Genomic DNA, 18,681 nt, shown 5'->3' on the forward strand with positions numbered 1-18,681 from the left:
TGGATTATCCCACCCCACTTGTGTAGTTTGTAGCAAAATCCGGGGGGTCCCATAGACTGTGATGACCGTAGACTTGCCATTGCCATTGCTCTGCGAGCCGCCACAGGCCTACTATACTATATCCCAGCAGTCTAGCCCCTGAGGGCTTGAGTTCCTGACACGTATCACCGTCTTAGGATACAAGTGGTGTTGTGCGGTGGCTTCTTACCCATCCCGCTCATAGTCCCTCCGACTTCAATTGGTCTCGATCTGTGCGCGCAAGCGTTCCATGGTCCGAAAGTGATTTGGGAAGGGGTTTTTGTATGGAAACCATCAATCAGCCTGTTTCCCATACAGATAGACCAGTTAGCAGATTCAGCTATAATCGCCAGTTGCTGGCCATTCAGTCACGAATACGGCTACTTATGTGACCAGTTGGTCTTCCTGAAGCTTTAGGCTTTCTAGGCTATTGATCTATGTTGGCTGTTGGTACTGACATTCCTCTTCTCTTCGTCTCTTCGTCATGTCACCTGACAAGAGTGGATGCGCTGACATCTCCCATCCTAACATCTTTCTCTTCTTCTCTTCTTCTACGTCTTCTACGATTGAAATGAAACTACTTCGCCTCCTTACCTGACCGATGAATGTCATGTGTCGGTTCTCTAGTGTACAGGTTGAATAGAAAGGACATTTGATATGCAGAGAAACCAATAAAACACACTTGGTGAACTATGCTAGTTCTATCCATCAACCTAATCATCGCCAATAAGCTAACGATAGCATCTCCTCTGTGAATAAGGAAGTGGATGCAAATCAACCAAGCTCCATCGATCCTTTCCATGCCGAAAACGCCTATTACAAGTGCAGATAGGGCCAATAACCTTGCCGATTCTACATTTCTATTATCTAACGCCGTGTCTAAATAACAAGGCGATTATAAACATATTTGTTGAAAGAAAGTAGGAGACGAGTATGTGAGTTCCTTCTGAATTTTCTGATTTGATGACTCGGTGAGTTCTTTTTTTAAGCTGTCTAGGTCTAAAATCCTTGGTAGTATCGCCTTTCACCGATTATCCACAACTGGAGTACAAGCATCCATAGACCACTTAACCATATCATCTACAGATGGCACGAATTCTCTCCTTGAACAGCTGGGGCAAACGAAAATATCCTTGCTCTGGCCCCTGACTCGCAGCGGGAAGATCTCACCAATATGGCAAGTACTTGACCAGAAAATATGGTCGCTGACTCGCTATAGCCTTTTCAGGATTATTTAACTGTCTCCAACTCAGACCGGCCTGGTGCCGCTGCAATTTCCCCTAGCATCACCATAATATCCCATTTCCCAGATATCTGTGGATTAGCAACCTCCACATCGTGGACCTCGTGGTTCAGTTTCCATTAACGAATGAGAAACCATGCCAAGAATGCAACGTCGATGGCGATGGAAATACCATGGTAGTCCTCATGGCCTTGGCAAAACGACAGACGCACTAGCGTGACACTGCATAATAACGCCATCGAGAACCCTGTCAGGTATCGTCCACAGGTATCACCGACTTGCGGATCAAAGCAGTTGAGCTGCGGGGCTAGCCAGCGCAGTTTTCGGGAGATTTACAGCAAGCCAGCGGTGATATTGAAGGATTTGCTTATGCAGACGTGCTGGATACACTGACCAACCAGTAGAATCGCTCGCAATGACAACGACACTGATGTCCATGTTGTTGACGGTTCTACCTCGTAATTCCGCAGTCACTTCAATGCAATTAGTAAGAGCCAAGATTAACCAAAACAATCCCAGGTTTCAGAATGTTGCAATAAAGCATAAGTGCATGTGATCTGTAGCAGGATGGAAAGGAAGACAAACCAGCAGCATATCCACTCCCTATCAAGATCAATAGCAGGGTGCGTTCTCACCTTCGCCTATCTTCTTCCATTTGACACTTAGTATTAGTCAGGATAGAAGAGCCTTGACAATTCGCGAAGCAGTGCAGATCAAACAAATTTCCTCTTGACAAGGATGTTTTCCAAGTCTCCTCTTTTTTCCTCCCTTTTCCTCTCTCTCCATCTGAATTGCAACCTTCGCAGATCCTGTGGTTTACTTGCACCATCAGTAGTGCTGTCACAAACACTAACCATCTTCCATGCAGATCGGCATCAAAGTCATGTCCCAATTTCCGTACTCTGTAGATCCTCGGAGGGCTTCCACCACCTATGCCGAGGTCTGTACTATGCTCGATACACAGATATACAGAGTACATACACTCGTTGCGCATAGCCTTGTCAATAAGAAAAAACTGGAAGTGATCGACAGCATTCCCTAACAGCTGTGTATATGTAACCTGAACCACTTCTGAAGACCTGGTAAAGACCCGCAAATCAGACGTGGCAGATTAATCACCCACACGCCGCCAAGCTAACGACGGTTTACGGACGATGAGCTTGATCCACGCAGCCTTAAGGCTTTACGATTGATTAGATACTGACCCCACGGCGGAGTCCGGTGCAAGCATGTTTGCTCAGCACACTAGCAATCCTAGTCATTTGCCCTGTCTCTCCTTTAATCAGTTGTGTCGTTGCCCTCAGCGGAATTAGGGCCGCATTATCGGCAGATACTCCTCCTACCTCTTCTTGGGCTGACAACCGAAGCCCTTATCCCGTCCCTTGTCTAAATGGTGTCCTTCCGTATATTCCTCTGCAGACGGGTCACGTTTCACCCTTGTCGGGAGTTGCTGAAAAATAGATGCCGTCCTATTTGGAGGTCTAGGGCAGCCTACCCTAATTTATTTCTGCTAAATCAGTGTCCACGAATCTCCTCTACTCTTGGCCTTCTGGGGTTGGAGGGGAAGATATAAAGCCGGCTTCGTAGATGAAGGGGTCTGATCATCCATCGAAGATTCCTATCTTCATTATCAGCTCTACTTACTGCCAGGTTTACTCCACATCATGGTTCGATTTGGTCCCACTTTTGTAGCAGGCTTAGCTGGCCTTGCTAGTATTGCAGCTGCCCACCCCGGCCATGATGTTAAGGCTGAGGCCGCAGAGCGTGCTGCCTTCCTCAAGCGTGCTCCCCTTCACAGTCGCGGCCTTAGTCATTGCACGGAGAAATTGCATGCTCGCGGACATGAGGCCAGCAACGTCGCCCGTCGTGAGCTTACCGTTGAGAAGTTACGTCATCGCAGAGGCTTGCGTCCCCGTATGCTCATCGAACTTCATCTTTTGGAGACGTAGCAAATTAATACAGTCCAGGCGCCCTATACCCTAGAGCGAGGGACTTCGACGCGACTATCCCTATACCCACCTCCCACCACTCCTCCCTGGATGTTGACCAGACTGTCGACCCTGCAGTCCTATTCGGGTCCAACGCAACTTGCATCCTTGGACCTGATACTACAGAGGGTCCATATTGTTTGTTCTGTCTTTGTTCCATGTACTATAGTCTCCACTGATGCGTTCTAGATGTCTCCGGCGAGCTGATCCGCAAGGATGTCTCAGAGGAGCAGGCAGGTGTTCCCCTCTATCTGGACTTCCAGATTATCGACACCAGCACCTGTGATCCGCTCCCGAACATCTATCTGGACATCTGGCACTGCAACGCAACTGTATGCTCCAAAGCCGCTGACCATATTTAGATATAAATGTAAATAAAAGCTAAATAATTTAGGGTGTCTACTCTGGCGTACTCGCCCGTGGAAACGGCGACAGCAACGATGTCTCCCTCCTGGACGCTACCTTCCTGCGTGGTATCCAGAAGACTGACAAAACCGGTGTCGTGCAATTTGAGTCCATTTTCCCTGGCCACTACACCGGTCGTACCCATCATATCCACGGTAAGAGAGAGAGTACACTTAACTCAAAATACACAAAATAGGGCCAACCAGGCCATCTATAAAAACTTACTAATATGGTTCTACAGTCCTCTCCCACCCCGGCAACAGCACCACGGTTAACCCGAACGGCACAATCTCCGGCTTGTTCAACCCACATGCCTCCTACGTCGGCCAGACCTTCTTCGACCAGGACCTGATCTACAAAGTTGAGGCACTCGATACCTACGCTGCCAACAAGCAGCCTCTGACCACAAACGATGAGGACGGCATTCTCGCTGGGGAAGCCAAGGTCATTGATCCTTTCATGCAATACGTGTATCTTGGTGACCGTATCGAAGATGGTCTTTTTGCTTGGATCTCCCTGGGTATTGATGCCTCTAGGGAGAGCAACGTCCGGGCTGGTGCTTACTACACCGAGAACGGTGGTGTTGAGGACAACTTACCTGGCGGCGGCCCTCCCCCTGCCTAGATGACATCTGTTTATCACGCAATGTAGTCCAGGTAGTGTAGATACTACTTTGCGCTGTATCCAGAGAAAAGGACGAGGGAAATATAGGTAGTTGACAATGATGATGAACTTACGATTAGTTATTTCTTACTCAATAGAGCTGCCATGCTTTTTTTTCCAGGTATCCAAAAGTAACGCGGTGTTTACTAACGTACTATGTGCCTCGAAGATAAGTTGATACATTAACTAGCTCTTTCTATCTCAGAATATACCGTCCACATTCGATACCGTGAACCTATTGGTAAAGGGAAGAAGTAACTATATCACTTGAGAATATACCCCCTGCACTATATTAATCACTGAAGTCAGACCACAACCCCCAAAACTTTTATATCCCACTTCTATAAATTCTATCACCATCCATACATACAATACAATAAACATACCTAACCAGCCGCATAAGGACTCATCCTCCTCAACTTCTCCCCAAACGTCCACAAAAAGATCGGCGCCGGAATCCCCAACGCAATAGACATAAACGCCAACAAACTATTCCCCCACCCATACTCCAGTTTATTATACATATACGGTGCGAAAAGCGGGAATCCGAAGCCCGCCAGAGACCGCAGACACGCAGCCGCTGCGAGAGCGCTCGCCGCGAACCTCGTATACGCATCTACCATGTAAGTCTGGATGCATTGGAAGGTAACGATGTTGCCCATGCCGAAGAGTAGGGCGCCGATGTTAGGCGCGATCCAGTGGTGATGGGTCTGGGCCGTCCAGCCATAGATGAAGAGACCGCCGGGAGTAAGGATGGCGGATAAAGATAGGAGGGGGACACGGAACTCTGGGCGGCCGGTGTTGTTGTTCCGGGCCTTTAAACGGCCGTAGATGCGGTCGTTGAGAGGGGCGCAGACTTGGGATCCGAACCAGAATCCGAGGCCCAGCGAGATGTAGTTCAGGCAGCCGATGCCGGTGGATTCGTTGTAGTATTTGGGACTGGTCCAGAGAGCAGGGAATGTGGAGAGGACGAAGTACATGGTACCGTAGGTAAAAGCCTAGATGGGGGGAATGATTAGAGAGAGCCTTTTTTTAAACTAACTGTTGGATAAAAGGGTGTGTTCGTACCATGTAAGTCGCCATAACTTGTATGATGGGCTGAGTAGAGATGAGACGGAACGGACGGATAAGTGCTGCACGGAGAACTTGGAGAAGGGTTTTATTTTGTCGCTCAGCTTCTGTTTGGAATGATGCATCGCCAGTTTCTTTGCGAATGGCTTTGGCTCGTGCTCGGAGGATTTTGGGGCCGTATGTTTCTTGAAGGAAGAAAAGCCCAGCCACTTGGATGACTCCGTCTACGATTGAGGTAGCATAGAATACCCAACGCCAAGTGGTGTTTTCAGAGATGAAACCTCCAGCAACGGGACCGGCAGCTGGACCGAGAAGAGGGGCCAGACTGTAGATGGCAACGCTTTTACCACGTTGTTCCGGCTTAAAGCAGTCTGAGAGAACACCGCCACCGATCTATAAGTGGTTAGATATGGCTTCCATTCTTTAAGGTTATAAAGATAATGATAGCCTACAGCCAACGGAGCGCTGCCGCCCAGGCCGGCCAGAAATCGAAAGACGATCATCTGCGCCTTGTTCTGGGCGACACCGCATGCAATGTTAAACACTAGATAGAACAGATTGGCGAGTTGAAGGACAATGACTCGACCGTATATTTCAGACAGTGGCCCAAGAAAGAGCGGGCCCACTGCATACGCCAAGACAAAGATGGACAGGGTGAGTTGTGATATAACCTCGTCTTGGATGTTAAAGTCTGCTCGAATAGATGGCAAAGCCGGCGCAACCATGGACGACGAAACTGGCGATATGAACGTAAAAAGGGAGACTGTGATAACGGAAGCCCATTTCTTCTTCATCGGCCAATTCTTGGGATTCTCTGGATCATCAGGGCCTTTCCATGTGACCTACCCGATTACTTAGTTTTGTATACATAATTCGAGACCTGCGCAACCCTAAATACATACCAATTTTGCATCTTGGTGTGATCTGTCAGACCTCGCTGTTCGCGACTTCTCCAGACCAGATGGAACCTGGTCACCTTTTTCCAGGTCCCGGTCTCGTTCGTTCACTATCCTACCTTGGACTTCAATAGTTGTCTTAACTCTATCCTCGCTACTATCTGCCGAGGAGCCATCCAGTTCCGGATCACTGTCGTCATATGCGGCATCATCACTGTGATAAATGGACTGGTCGTCCAGATGCCGACCAGAATATATTCTATCAATGTGCCTAGCGCTCTGAAGTGATCTTGATCTTGATCTTGTTTTCACCGACTCTCTATTCTGGGGACGTTGTGATTCAGGCCGTGATATAAGTGATTCCGAATCAGTACTAGAGAGGGACGTCGAGTGTAATATGATAGAGCCAGTTCTCGATGGCTCAGGATTCTGCGACATGGCCGCCGGCTACTGCTCAAGTACTCATGGAGGATAAAAGACACTATAAAGTCAAAAAATCACACAGGGGTAGGGGATAAATAAACAACATGAACAAGGGAACCAGAGAGTTTATATCATTGCAAACTGCCCGAGCTTTCCCCCCGAAGGGGGACTGGGGGGAATTTGGCAGGCTTACGCATTGTCCTAAAGCATCGGTGATAGGCAGTACGAGGCGCTTAATACCGACAGTGGGGCATCATTTCTAAGAGTTTTTGGACCCAGTCACGGCAATTGGTGCAAATAAAAGCTTGACAGAGAATTATCCCTATGGCTATGAGATAGGGATGCCAGTGGAGAGTTGGAGTTGACGATGTGGAGGCGAAGAGAATCTCGGGTCTTCGGCACGCTTGGTCACGTGGTGATTATCGACAAACAGGGCCTCTGCCAATCGTGGGCTTCGTTTCTAAATTATCCTATGCAGGCATAACATGGCCGGATCGGAAAGGCAGTCAGTGTTGTGCTCACTTGGTCAATCAATGCAGCGGTGCCTTGAAGATATCGTTGGGCCTCAGGCCTGGCTCAGAATTTGATCAGTCTGTGTATGACCTATCTCAAGCTAGATATTAGGTGTTAGAATTGGTGTTGCATCTCCTGAGAGTGATGTGGTATTCCTGGCGTCTGGTTATGCTGCTTGATTATAGTGGGACAGGAAAACAGCATAAAGTAGAAGCAATTATGCTATTTGTAAGTTTCTCTCGTGTTTCTATTGTTTTCTCTTCAATCCCAACTCAGAAGAAAAGACACATAGAAAATGCTACAAAGCAGTTGATTGGCAATCAGCATCTTGTCTGCACACAAAACAAGGATTAAATGGCCATCCACTAATACCTGTCCTTTACCCACCTGCACACCGCTCCTCTGGATGGATCACAAAGAAGCCAGTACAGACACATATTCCATGGAACGACATGACACAAACCGAGTATATTATCACGATCTAATGATATTTTGCCTCTATACCATTCTCAGGCACTGTTCAAAATATCTCTCGACTCGGTCCATGCTACCTGAAGCAGCAATCGTCCCAACGTAGCCATCGAGCGGACGATAGATAAAGCTCCTTGCTTATATCCACCTGATATATACTGTACGATCGTGCAGCCACTGTGGAAACAGATTTCCGAGTGCCTCCTCAGCTCCGAGGCACATCACGCAAGGTGAAAACCTGAGTAAGGAGACGATGGATCACTTGCTCAACCACGGATTTGGGAAAGCGAGGAAGAACAGAGAATCCAAGAATCATTAATGTCTTCGCGGATGTACATTACCCCGAGGGTCTAAAAGATCCAACGAGGTCAGACAAAGAATCCGAAGCGACTAGTCGAAGGGAATTCTGCAATGATTTATCAGCTCAGCAATACCCCGCCAACAAAGTATCAATAGATATATCATCATGGAAGGGAAAGTGCATTTTATCAGCATGTCTCGACCTGCACATCGAGTAACCTTCTTCACGGTTGAAGAACACCGAGCAAATAATCTATCCTGTGAATGAGATCATAGTAGTCTGTATCTTGTTCTTCTCTACAATCGGATTCACACTGTATTCGATGCCACAGCCAGAAGTAACCCCATTTCCCGTGCTGAAAACTTTAAAAATGAGCCTAATTAGCCTTTCGACGCCATCTTCGGTTGAACCGATCTCCTGAGAACGTGGATCAAGCAGTATCAGTCAATCAGTCCCTGGGATACAGTATTTCACTCCAGGTAATATGTTCACACTCATGAAGGCGGTTGCTAAAGCGGTGGCTTTATGGTTGAGAACCAGTCTTTGCCAGGGAATGTGGTCATATGCAGGTGATTGTGCAGAGCCACCGGCTTGTAATGAATAAGGCTTCGAGAGAGATAATGGAGTGGGTATGCTAAATCGTGATATGCTGAGATCTACCTATACAGCTTATCAAATATATTCGACTGTGATGTTGTACATATCATAAATGTCGTTTTCCGACCCACCGACTGTAAGCTCCATTACGCCAACTGAGTCGACGTTGCCAGAGCCCAAGTTCTTCAACGCCGATCAAAAAATCCATGTATAAAAAACTTCTCTCCAAGAAGATAAATGCAGACAAAATAATCGAGATCAAGGCATTCAGATGTCGTTCATGCACAATAGCGTTGTAGTGCCTCAATCGTTGTCGTCCTGCAACAATACTTTGAGTTTCTCTAACTTATCCTCACATTTGACTTCCATTTTCATAACGACATCCACACTCTCTTTCTTTGTAATGAGAAGCTGGGACACTAGCCAAAAGTTGTAGCCATTCTTATAGAAGCCCATGGAGGCCCATTCATGGCTGGAAACAGTATTGCGCAGCGCCACCCAGTGGTCCCGCCAGCGAGAGAGCGCTGTACGTATCCCAGTCAGCGTCAAGTTATCCGGAAGTTCAGACGGCCGGTATTTGCTGGTCGCTGGCACACCAGAAATGTTCTTAGAAAGAGAGGCTCGAGTATTTCGGAGCAGAGTGGCCAGCAGTGTCATATGGGTGTTGGTAAAAGCATAGAGAACTTGAGAAGTTGGAGAAGTTAGACCACCATACATACACCTGATGCACCTTAACTTACTATGGATTAGAATGAACATGTCCAGCACAGTCAGCCCAGCCATAATAGATGAGAAAGGTGAATTTTGCTTGGTAGAAGGCGAGGCTTGACTGCCGGAGTCATCAAACAGGCCTTGAAAAGTTTCTAAAACATTAAATTCTCGCGAGAGTTGGAAATCCGGTTCTCTAAATGGATGCGCTGAATTGAATACTGATTCGGCACTCGGAAAGTCGCATTCCATTTCGGTATGTGACAAACGACATGGGTAGTTTTGAAAGAACGAAAAAGCGCAGTCAATGAGCGAGATATAACACATGGTGCTGAAAGGTTATTAGTCCACCTGCGCAGAAAAGTGAAGGGTAGGACAAACCCACCGAATACGACACTCGTTTTGGATCCACAAATGCTCATGATTACGTTCCTCAGGCTGATGTCGACATCTGAGAAGATCGATTCTACGTGCAACCTACTCATCCATCAACCACTGGATCTACATGCCGCTAGACAGGTGTAGAAATACCTTAACAACCTCACTGAATCGGTTCTCCATCGCCCGATTTCGAGACATGAGGCTCCCAGCCCAGTACTGGACGATTAGTATGATGTACCCGGCCTGAAAGTTCTGCAACTGAAGCCAGTCGTTGCTTTCACCATTGGTATTTCGATTACCACAGAAGACTGCGCCAATCTCACTCTCGAATGAAAAAATATCACTGGAAAACACCAAAAGTTCGGCGAAGTCTACTAGGCGCTTTGCGACATGCACCTCTTTCTCGTTGTCGGAATACATGGCACCCATGAATGCGACAGCAACCAGTAGTGAAAGCGAGACTGTGTCCGGATCAAATGTTGGTCGATGTAGTATTGGACAGTTTGGTTGCCAGTACTTGAAATACATCGAAATGAACTTCCGAATGCGCGCCGTTGTGAGCAAAAAGTTGAGGTGCGTTGCAATTTCCTCTTGTGCAGTGGGGTCAAGGGGAATTGACCAAACCCTCCCCAAGATAGCCTGAACCGCTTCTGTCGCAAATGGTCTTTCCGGTTCGTAAGCAGGGGTCTGTTCAGAGAATACAAGCCAGGGGTCCTGCGTTGGAATCACCGTCTGGTAGGGTATGCCCCCTGTATATGGACTGCCAAGTGATTTGCACGGATCTCCAAAGGGCCCGTTGAATAATTCAAGAAAAGTATCCTGGAAAAAGGATAGTGCCTCAGGGTCAAAATCAAAGACTGCCGGGACAAAGTCGGATTGGTCATCCTTCATTGGGTAGCCTGTACTTGGGCGTCCGGTTTCCCCCAAACCCTTTTGGGTATGGTACTCAAGGCCACGAGCTCGATCACTGCAAGGAGGAAGGAGGAATTGCTCCGTGAAGCTATCTGTGCCGCCATTCAAAAGAAACCTTATCGATCCACGATCCGAAGGAGGTTCATCATCTTCCCCTTTGGCTGTCGTAGAATCTACAGGTGTGAGCGAATGGTCCATGGACCGAGTAGTCTCACCGGAAGGGCTGGCTACAATTGCTTCATTTTCCTCGAAACTACGGCCTTTAGCCTGATTTTTCCGCTCATTATTGCATAGTAGGTTTCTTTTCTGACAGGAATAGCATGGGCTTAAGCCATCGCACCGAAGTTTCATCGAAGTGCACTAATCGAGGGTAACCCATTAGGAGGCTGGTGTTATTCCGGGATGAGGAATGAACTTGCCGATTGACATGCATGACGCCGTCTACCTCGTTGTCCAGTTTCAGGAATCCTTCGGTCCCCCCGTCGAGTGCAGTCGGAGTAGTGGTCACGCAGATTGTCGCTGACATTCCAAGGAATGGTCAACATGAAGGGAAGAGGCAATAAATAAGGACGGAAGTAGAACCAGGAGCTAAGAATGCCGACTCACCAACGCGCAAACGATTCATTGCAAAAGACACACGAATAAGGTTTCACGCCAGAATCTGCAGAACCAATTCAGGGGGTCAGCTAATAAGAAACAACATCAATGGTTGGAAGATCTGGCAGCATTAAACAGTGATCTCGTAAATGGGAGAGCTAGAAAACAGAGGAAGAAAGCGGATAAACAGAGGGTCAGAAATAAAGCATGCGTAGACAAAAATAAGATGAGAAGGCTGCAGGACACGTACGTTGCAGATGATGACGTTTCAGGTGATCGATGCGAGTGAAACCCCGCTGGCAGATATTACAGCAGAAGTGCTTGGTGGAGGTGGGTTTCATAACGAGAAGCAACACTCTCACTCATCTCATCGGGGGATTGGGGAGAGGGGGGAAGGATTTTAGGTACAAGAAGAGAGAGAGAGAAAGATTACTGAGTAGGAGGGGAGATGCTGCGATAGACGGTTGTATTAAAACAAAGCTAAGGTAGGTGAGCTATTCAGGGGTGGCAAAAAAGTCAAAGCTTACTACTGAAGAGGACGATGAACCATTGAGATAAGATGGAGGAACACAGAAGATTTAGTCCATTTGTTAGGATCCAGAAGAGCCCCGGCGATCTGTGCTTTTTCAGGCCTGGAGAATCATGACAATTTGGAACTGGTACGGTCCATACAAATACACAAGTACATTCAGTACCATTTAGGAGTTCGGTGGGTTGTGAGAACCGTAATAAACCACTGTACGAGTATCATCCCGTCTTGGCAGCGGGTCCTGGAAAGGTGGTCTTTCCGTTTAATACTCCAGATCAGGTAACCCTCCAAGCTCCGTAGGCACTTACCTAGGTAGTATGGAACCTAGTAGGGGTGCTTCTGAAGAAGATGCTGCAAAAGTTATCGGTCTGGGCAATGGGCGAGGGATATATGTTCAGTGCGTACCGGATCCAGCGAGCCAACCTGTTTAAGACGCCGGTATACTCTGACCAATAGCGATGTATATACAATTGTTTATTAATAGATGTCTTGCCCTAACAGTATGTTTCATGGCAATAAAGGACTCTCTAATTCAGTACATGGATTCTAATATACAAGCCATTAACTAGTGGAAGCTACCAGAGTAAGTTTCCTTCCGTGCCAGCTCCTGCAGTTATTTTCTTTGTAGTTTAAGTGGCTGGAGACGATCACAGAATACTCCCAAAGAAAACTGAGTTTAGAATCCTCGCAATCTAGTAGAGAACCCGCAGCCTTTAGAAGAGAGGTTTCAAGTACAGTCTTTTCTTTTTATTGCATATGAGATATTGAAGAGATATCGGACGGTTAGTTTACCAAAATAATAGAATTATCTATATAGACATAGACTAGGTATAACAGCAATTTTTACGGCAAACAGATTCCAAGAAGGTAACTTGCGAAATATAAATTCTAGAGCTTATAGCCTTTAGTAGCCGGAACAGCAGAAAAATTCCATACTTAATCTACAATATTATTTTTTTTTTTTTTTTTTAACAATTATTATAGAAAGCCTGTGCCGTACGTGTTGCAGAGGATTAATTATGGGGAGCACAGCTACCAAGGAACAACGCTTCCAGTACAATGGTGGTTCTTAGCCACATACAAATACCCACTTTTTACCAAATAGGGGAGTAGAAAGCACTTTCTATAATTCATAGTCAGACAAAGACCCAAGAATAATACTATTGGTTAGTTTTATTCTAATTCCAAAATTGTACTGTACTTACGATACAATTATTAGATCCAAGAAATATTCGCCGATAAGTGTGCTTGACAGATATCAATAAAACTTCTTTGAGTCCTATTGTAATGCAGTTATTGATTTAGACACTACCCAGAGCTTATAGATATTTGAGTTTAATAATAACTTAATGTCACGTTGTTAATCCCACTACTGAAGATCATGTTTAATGAGGTTGAACCAAGCAACTCAATAATAACCTCTTAATGCACCCGGTCTACCAAGATTAGACGGCTATAAAGGCTGTAACTCTATAATAAAAGCCTATGCTATTAATTATATCCATTCTCCATACTATGCAGCGCTTATATTAGTCCATATTCTACCCAAGTCTAGTCCAAATCACTGTTTAGACGATACATTTCATGGATAGCTGCCTTCTATGCAGTATGCGCCATTCCACTGCAAGAAAATTAATACTGAGCTCCACTATCGACTGCACAAACAGACTTACTCCTTGTCAACTCACAAGCTCCACGTTCGTGCCAACTCGAGCCCCTCCGCGAGCGCAACAACCCGAGTCTCGATCGCGAAACCGTCCCTCTCGAGCCTCTTCAAGTCTGAGAAAAGTGTTTTCAGAGGCAGCGTAAAAACCTCGATGAACTCTTCCTCCTCCAACTCTGCTTTCGGGGATTGGTTTTCCGCCAGAGACAGGTCCACCTCCACATACGCTAGAATGAAGTTATTGTTACAGAACCCGGGAGCTACTCACGTTAGCTCTTCCTTTTCTCATCTCTCTTTCTTTCCTTTTCTTTCCTACTCCATAGATAGAGTAGATATCAAGGTAAATAATACTCACAATTAAACAAAATTTTACTAGTCCTATCCACAACTCCCACATATCCGGTTTCTTCTTTGAGTTCTCGCACCGCGCACTGCTCGACACTTTCTCCGGGGTCTATCAGTCCCCCCGGGATCTCGATGACCACTTTATCCAGAGCAGGTCGGTATTGTTTTAGGAGGATGAGCTCCGGACCTGTGGTGGACTTGTTGATCGTGGCTACTATACTGACTCGGTCGATCTCACTATTGGGCGGTCGAGTCTGGCGCGGATCAGTCACATACTATTCTTCTTCTCTTTATGACATGGGAAAATTTGAGATAGGGAGTTGAAATTCACCTGCATCTCGGCAGACTCCCAGGTTCTTTGGACTCCATTTGGGTCGAGATATGTTGTCTTTACGAGTCTTTTCCATTCGGCGTCTTTGGTATCCTGTTTTACTTTGTTAGTATATTTCAGGATATTAGGCTACTAGGTCACAGGGGGCAGTGCGTACCAGGATGCACCGCGACAGGACTTGAGGCTTGGCGTATTTGAAATCAGGCATGGTGGTTGCTGCGTTGGGATAACTTGGTTTCATGTATGCAGATCGATGTCTGATACTAGTTTTGTTGGGGCGATGACCCCGTGGTGGTCTTCGGTGGGGCATCCGTGTCGTTCGTGGTTCGACAGTACACAACTACAGGGCTAAGGCAAGTATGTAGGCTTGTAGGTTACTATGTTTCTAGCTTATTTATCTTCATTACTGTGGTATTATAGGAAAGCAAGCGGATAAAGTGCATTCCATGTCTAATAAACCCGTGTCAACCTTCCCACATTTGTATATCTTATAGGGGCAGTGGTATTGTCTGCTTACTTTTGTGCAAACGAATTTATCCATCCCACTAGGGCCACTCAATTTAAATATTGCTTGTATAGATATCCGAACAGAACTAATCCTCTTATCAGTCTGGTTCCTCTGTGCAAGAGAAGGGATAAGAAACCTACATCCGTACTCGAGCATACGATTGTCCCAACGAAAGTATCACGCTTTCCCTACGTTGTACACTGGAAGTCATTTGAAATGGATGTTCGTGAGAGTCAAGTTGCTTTATGCGACAAATAGCCCCGCTTGACTATGTCAAAAGTAGAGCCATACCGGATATTCGTTGCAAAGAGTCGGGTTCTTCTGTCTATAGCACTGAGTGACTTCGATCGCCCAATCCACGTTGTTAGCATACATCTTGTTAAAGGTGATGTTGGAGATTGTTCCAAAACCACCGCCGCCCTGGTCTTCAGATATGGCGGAGTCGATGCCAGGCCACACCTTGATGCGAGCCATGTCCTGTCGAGTGTCAGAGAAATCTGTTCTATTACTGGATCTAGGATGAGTCTTGTGTGAATGCATTTTGCATGGAGACATTGTACGAGGATATTCTTCACGATGTCAACTTCTTTGTATTGGCCTAGAGAGCCGACGGAAATACCGTGAGAGCCATTGCAGTGCAGGTTCTAGATTAGAATGTCCATGCTAATGGGTTTTAATGAGATACAGTCTGGGAATTATTAGTATCCCATCTTTCACTCTTCTGTAAGTAAAGCAACCATCACCGTTGTTTATCACCGAGTTCTGGATGACAATGTTCTCCGAGCGATACGTGTCCCTGATCCCGTCGGACCGAGTCAAATACCCTGACATGAATACATAGAGAGAGAAAGAGAAAGAGAACTCACTATCTATCTGTATTCTTCGCCTCATTCTTACTACAACTATACCCCGAAATATCAATACCATCAAATAGAACATCCTGCGAATTAGCCATCAACTGATACCACTGCGGCGAATACCTCAATTTCAAGGGCCCGATTGTGCCCCCCTCTTCAATCCAGTAATCCGGACCAAAATAGGTCTCAAGATCAGCTTATCCTTCACAAAAAGATCATACCAGACCTAGCCATTTCCATCCAACGTGCCACCGCCATGCACGTTGACGTTCTCTCCTCCCAGCTGGAATAAAGTTGTCATGTTCTGGAATGTGCGCTTAAAGAGTTTTCCTGCAAGTAATCCGTATGGTTCGTGAATTGAATTTAGCCAAGATCTCTGTATACACGTCAATCGTTCTTATTTACGCTATCCGGGGTTGAATTAGAAAAATCTACCTAGTTCGATGTTCCTGAGAAAGGTCAAGTCCAACGCTGTGCCGATAGTGTATTCCTTGTCAGCGTCGAATGCAACCTTCCTGCCTTGGCTACACGTTTTAATAGCAGTTAGAATGATAGAGGAGTCGTCGCTCCAGTCACCTTTGCTCGGGACATGACAGGTTCTTAATCGGTTGAAGCTGATGGGATGAGTCGGAATGGACGGTTCGGATTGCATGCATTGTTCCCTGGAGCGGAGAAGCCACAATGACTCCCAGAGACAGAAGAAGGCCCACTATCTAGGCTAAATTGTAAGTAAACCTCATCGTAGCGTGTGGAGATTAATAGCTACAGAGGTAGTTTAATGCACAAGGTGTTCAAGGTTTTCGAGTAATGAATATCACATTGTGCGAAGGGAACAGGGTTGCGCCAGTGAATTTTTATGTTTTCTTTATCCATCTTGGTATCGTTTATATATCCCGGATGAGCATTGACTAGTCGTCGTTCCCCAGTTGGTGGTTCCTCTGGAGGATATTTGCCCGTGTTTCTGCAGGCGTCATTATCAGGCGACATAGAAGTGGAGCAAATATGTGGAGAGAGAGTTGTGGAGCTTGTCATCGAATTTTTTGAGAAGGTACTTGGAGGATATCGGGATATGAGGGATAACTTCATGGCGGCCGAATCGCTCGATTGGGTGGAAAATTGTGCTGATCGAATATGGATAGCCCCGATATTACATGGTTAGTCGGCTATATTCTCAATTGATCTTGTGGCATGCATAACGGAAAGGATTTTATTTATGGAGTTGACAGGCTGGTGCTCACTTCCTAGTTTTGTGCTACTTGTAGTCTTGCTGCTGAGAAAATTTATCAGGCAGGGGACAGAAGATCAAGCACAAGAAAGGATGTTAGAACTCTAGTGGTTTCAAGTTTCAATTTATATCATGAGAGGCACACTATTAAACATCAATTCTATATGTACAAGAATGCCACTTCTTTGCCTAGAATCGTGGGAGTAATCCTGATATGAAATCTATAGTGCTATGGCACACGCAAATCGATATAAAAACATTCCTTCCGTTCAGGGGAGATGTTCCGGTTTGGACGTTAGTTAAGTGTCTTAGAATTGCACACGCAACTGATCCACTGAACTGAATCAAGTAGGCCTCTCAACGACCTTCTCAACCTTATGAACAGCAGCCTTGGCTGAATCCACAACCTCATGCTCCATTTCCTTAGCAGCCTCTGCCGTCGATCCAGTCAGGCTACGGCGGTACTGGAAGATACGGGTGACTTGAACAACACCAACGCATCCGAGGAAGAAGTTGACGGCAGCGAGCCTAAATGTGAGGTTAGCTGAGATCTACTGCCATTAACTCCAGTTCTAAACATACAGATAGTTGCGGGGTGTGATGATCATGCACCAGCGAGTCCAGATAGCACCGGTGGCCATCAAGGCGGCATTTTGAGTAAGGGAAAGCTTCTCAGCGGGGCGGCTAAAGTCGGAGATACCGGCAACAACAAGAGCCCACTGCAATGAAATATCAGTCTTGTGCTTCCGGGGCATAACATAAGGGAAATATATCAATAAACAAGGATGCTCCGCTTCCAGTATCCCAGTGTGTAGCGACCCTTCTTGGTGTAGAAGAAAAATCGATCCGTACCTTCATAACGGGAGCCCTATTAACGAGAAATTGTTAGAATCTAATTCTAAAGCAAGGATACAGAAACGCAAACATAGCACATACCAGAAATGCACCGTCTTCACACCAACGGGACTGTTCCATAGGCGCTGGAACAGGCTCTGTTTCTCAGCCGAAGTAGCACCACTGCTCTGGAAACGAAATCCCTGGCCACCAGGCCGGCGGAAGGGGCCATATGCATTGCGGAAGCCCGCGCGCGAATTCTGAAAGAATCGGAGTCCAAAGCGAGACGACATTCTGAAAGTATTTTGCCTCCGAGAGACAGGAGATGGGAAGAGCGGAGAAGTTATGTATCGAATATATTAATACAGATAAAATGAACCCCCGAAACCACAGGTCTCCTTCAACCCTATTCTATAGCAAATGATGTAGCAAAACTCAAAGCGATAACAATGCTAGAAGTTTTGGAAGGACGATGAGTCTGATCTTGAAACCGACGTCGGCGCGCTTTGGTGTTGCGGCTCTTTTTCCAGCTGAAGTAAGCGGTCAGTGACAATTACGCTTGACCGGATTGGTCTACAGGTCCGACCTCAACATCGTCAACCGAGTTATTCTGCAGAGGAGATTCTCCCTCATTGATACCCCAATTCGGTGTTTCGGGTAGTAGTGCCTTCAGTTCATTTGTTTCCGATACTTCATTGTCTCACTTCTCACGACCAATTGTCCCTATAATGTCGTCCAAGTACGCCTTCACCAAGGGTCTCAAGGAGCTCCGTTTCCTTTTCTGTCAGACTTCAGAGCAGAGTGCGGCCACGAGGTACGTTTCAACTTCTACGTGGGAGGCCATCACGATAAAGGGAATGTTAACCATGCGATAGGTCGTTCTTGCAGCGCGCTTACCCCACCATGAAGAAGCACAACCCCCACACTCCGATCATGATGCGCGAGGCCGCGGGTACTCTACCCCGGGTGTATGCTAGATACGGTATGGTTTGATTATGGATTTAAACCAAAAGCTGGGAGGTTGGGACTAATTCGGACATGATGCATAGGTCTTGGACAGGAGAAGCAGGAAGCACTGACTGGTAAGACAATACACTCCATTGATCTGGACACATCACTAATACCTGGGTTCTCTCTAGGTTTGACGGATAAGCAGATTGAAGAGAAAGTCACCAAGCTGGTGATGGAATCTTCATAGCGAT

The 18,681-nt window shown here is 46.3% G+C and overlaps 7 protein-coding genes across 7 annotated transcripts; 2 read left to right on the forward strand and 5 right to left on the reverse strand.

The window, feature by feature from the left end:
• Positions 1–2,925: 2,925 nt before the first annotated feature.
• On the forward strand, positions 2,926–4,278 carry ATNIH1004_010146 (intradiol ring-cleavage dioxygenase; the record flags this gene model as incomplete). Its single annotated transcript, XM_033574721.1, has 5 exons — positions 2,926–3,175; positions 3,229–3,387; positions 3,439–3,581; positions 3,644–3,809; positions 3,896–4,278. 5 exons carry the CDS (start codon positions 2,926–2,928, stop codon positions 4,276–4,278), a joined length of 1,101 nt encoding a protein of 366 aa, XP_033422739.1.
• A 425-nt stretch (positions 4,279–4,703) lies between these two features.
• ATNIH1004_010147 (MFS transporter) lies at positions 4,704–6,722 on the reverse strand (the record flags this gene model as incomplete). Its single annotated transcript, XM_033574722.1, has 4 exons — positions 4,704–5,315; positions 5,386–5,781; positions 5,841–6,230; positions 6,291–6,722. 4 exons carry the CDS (start codon positions 6,720–6,722, stop codon positions 4,704–4,706), a joined length of 1,830 nt encoding a protein of 609 aa, XP_033422740.1.
• A 2,170-nt stretch (positions 6,723–8,892) lies between these two features.
• ATNIH1004_010148 (fungal specific transcription factor domain-containing protein) lies at positions 8,893–11,116 on the reverse strand (the record flags this gene model as incomplete). The annotated part of the gene is made up of 5 exons (XM_033574723.1): positions 8,893–9,272; positions 9,330–9,628; positions 9,683–9,774; positions 9,829–10,843; positions 10,902–11,116. The coding sequence occupies 5 exons, from the start codon at positions 11,114–11,116 to the stop codon at positions 8,893–8,895; spliced, it is 2,001 nt and encodes a 666-aa protein (XP_033422741.1).
• A 2,284-nt stretch (positions 11,117–13,400) lies between these two features.
• On the reverse strand, positions 13,401–14,263 carry ATNIH1004_010149 (uncharacterized protein; the record flags this gene model as incomplete). Its single annotated transcript, XM_033574724.1, has 4 exons — positions 13,401–13,639; positions 13,735–13,938; positions 14,001–14,148; positions 14,213–14,263. The coding sequence occupies 4 exons, from the start codon at positions 14,261–14,263 to the stop codon at positions 13,401–13,403; spliced, it is 642 nt and encodes a 213-aa protein (XP_033422742.1).
• A 573-nt stretch (positions 14,264–14,836) lies between these two features.
• Positions 14,837–15,194, reverse strand: ATNIH1004_010150 (putative extracellular exo-polygalacturonase; the record flags this gene model as incomplete). Its single annotated transcript, XM_033574725.1, has 2 exons — positions 14,837–15,040; positions 15,183–15,194. The coding sequence occupies 2 exons, from the start codon at positions 15,192–15,194 to the stop codon at positions 14,837–14,839; spliced, it is 216 nt and encodes a 71-aa protein (XP_033422743.1).
• A 1,795-nt stretch (positions 15,195–16,989) lies between these two features.
• On the reverse strand, positions 16,990–17,772 carry ATNIH1004_010151 (mitochondrial pyruvate carrier family protein; the record flags this gene model as incomplete). Its single annotated transcript, XM_033574726.1, has 4 exons — positions 16,990–17,173; positions 17,228–17,364; positions 17,498–17,513; positions 17,582–17,772. The coding sequence occupies 4 exons, from the start codon at positions 17,770–17,772 to the stop codon at positions 16,990–16,992; spliced, it is 528 nt and encodes a 175-aa protein (XP_033422744.1).
• A 435-nt stretch (positions 17,773–18,207) lies between these two features.
• NDUFA2 (L51/S25/CI-B8 domain-containing protein) lies at positions 18,208–18,677 on the forward strand (the record flags this gene model as incomplete). Its single annotated transcript, XM_033574727.1, has 4 exons — positions 18,208–18,293; positions 18,355–18,461; positions 18,529–18,561; positions 18,619–18,677. The coding sequence occupies 4 exons, from the start codon at positions 18,208–18,210 to the stop codon at positions 18,675–18,677; spliced, it is 285 nt and encodes a 94-aa protein (XP_033422745.1).
• Between the last annotated feature and the right edge of the window lie 4 nt (positions 18,678–18,681).

The sequence above is a fragment of the Aspergillus tanneri genome, assembly GCF_003426965.1.
Source record: "Aspergillus tanneri strain NIH1004 chromosome Unknown AapTan_5_pilon_pilon_pilon, whole genome shotgun sequence".
NCBI classification, from domain to species: domain Eukaryota; kingdom Fungi; phylum Ascomycota; class Eurotiomycetes; order Eurotiales; family Aspergillaceae; genus Aspergillus; species Aspergillus tanneri.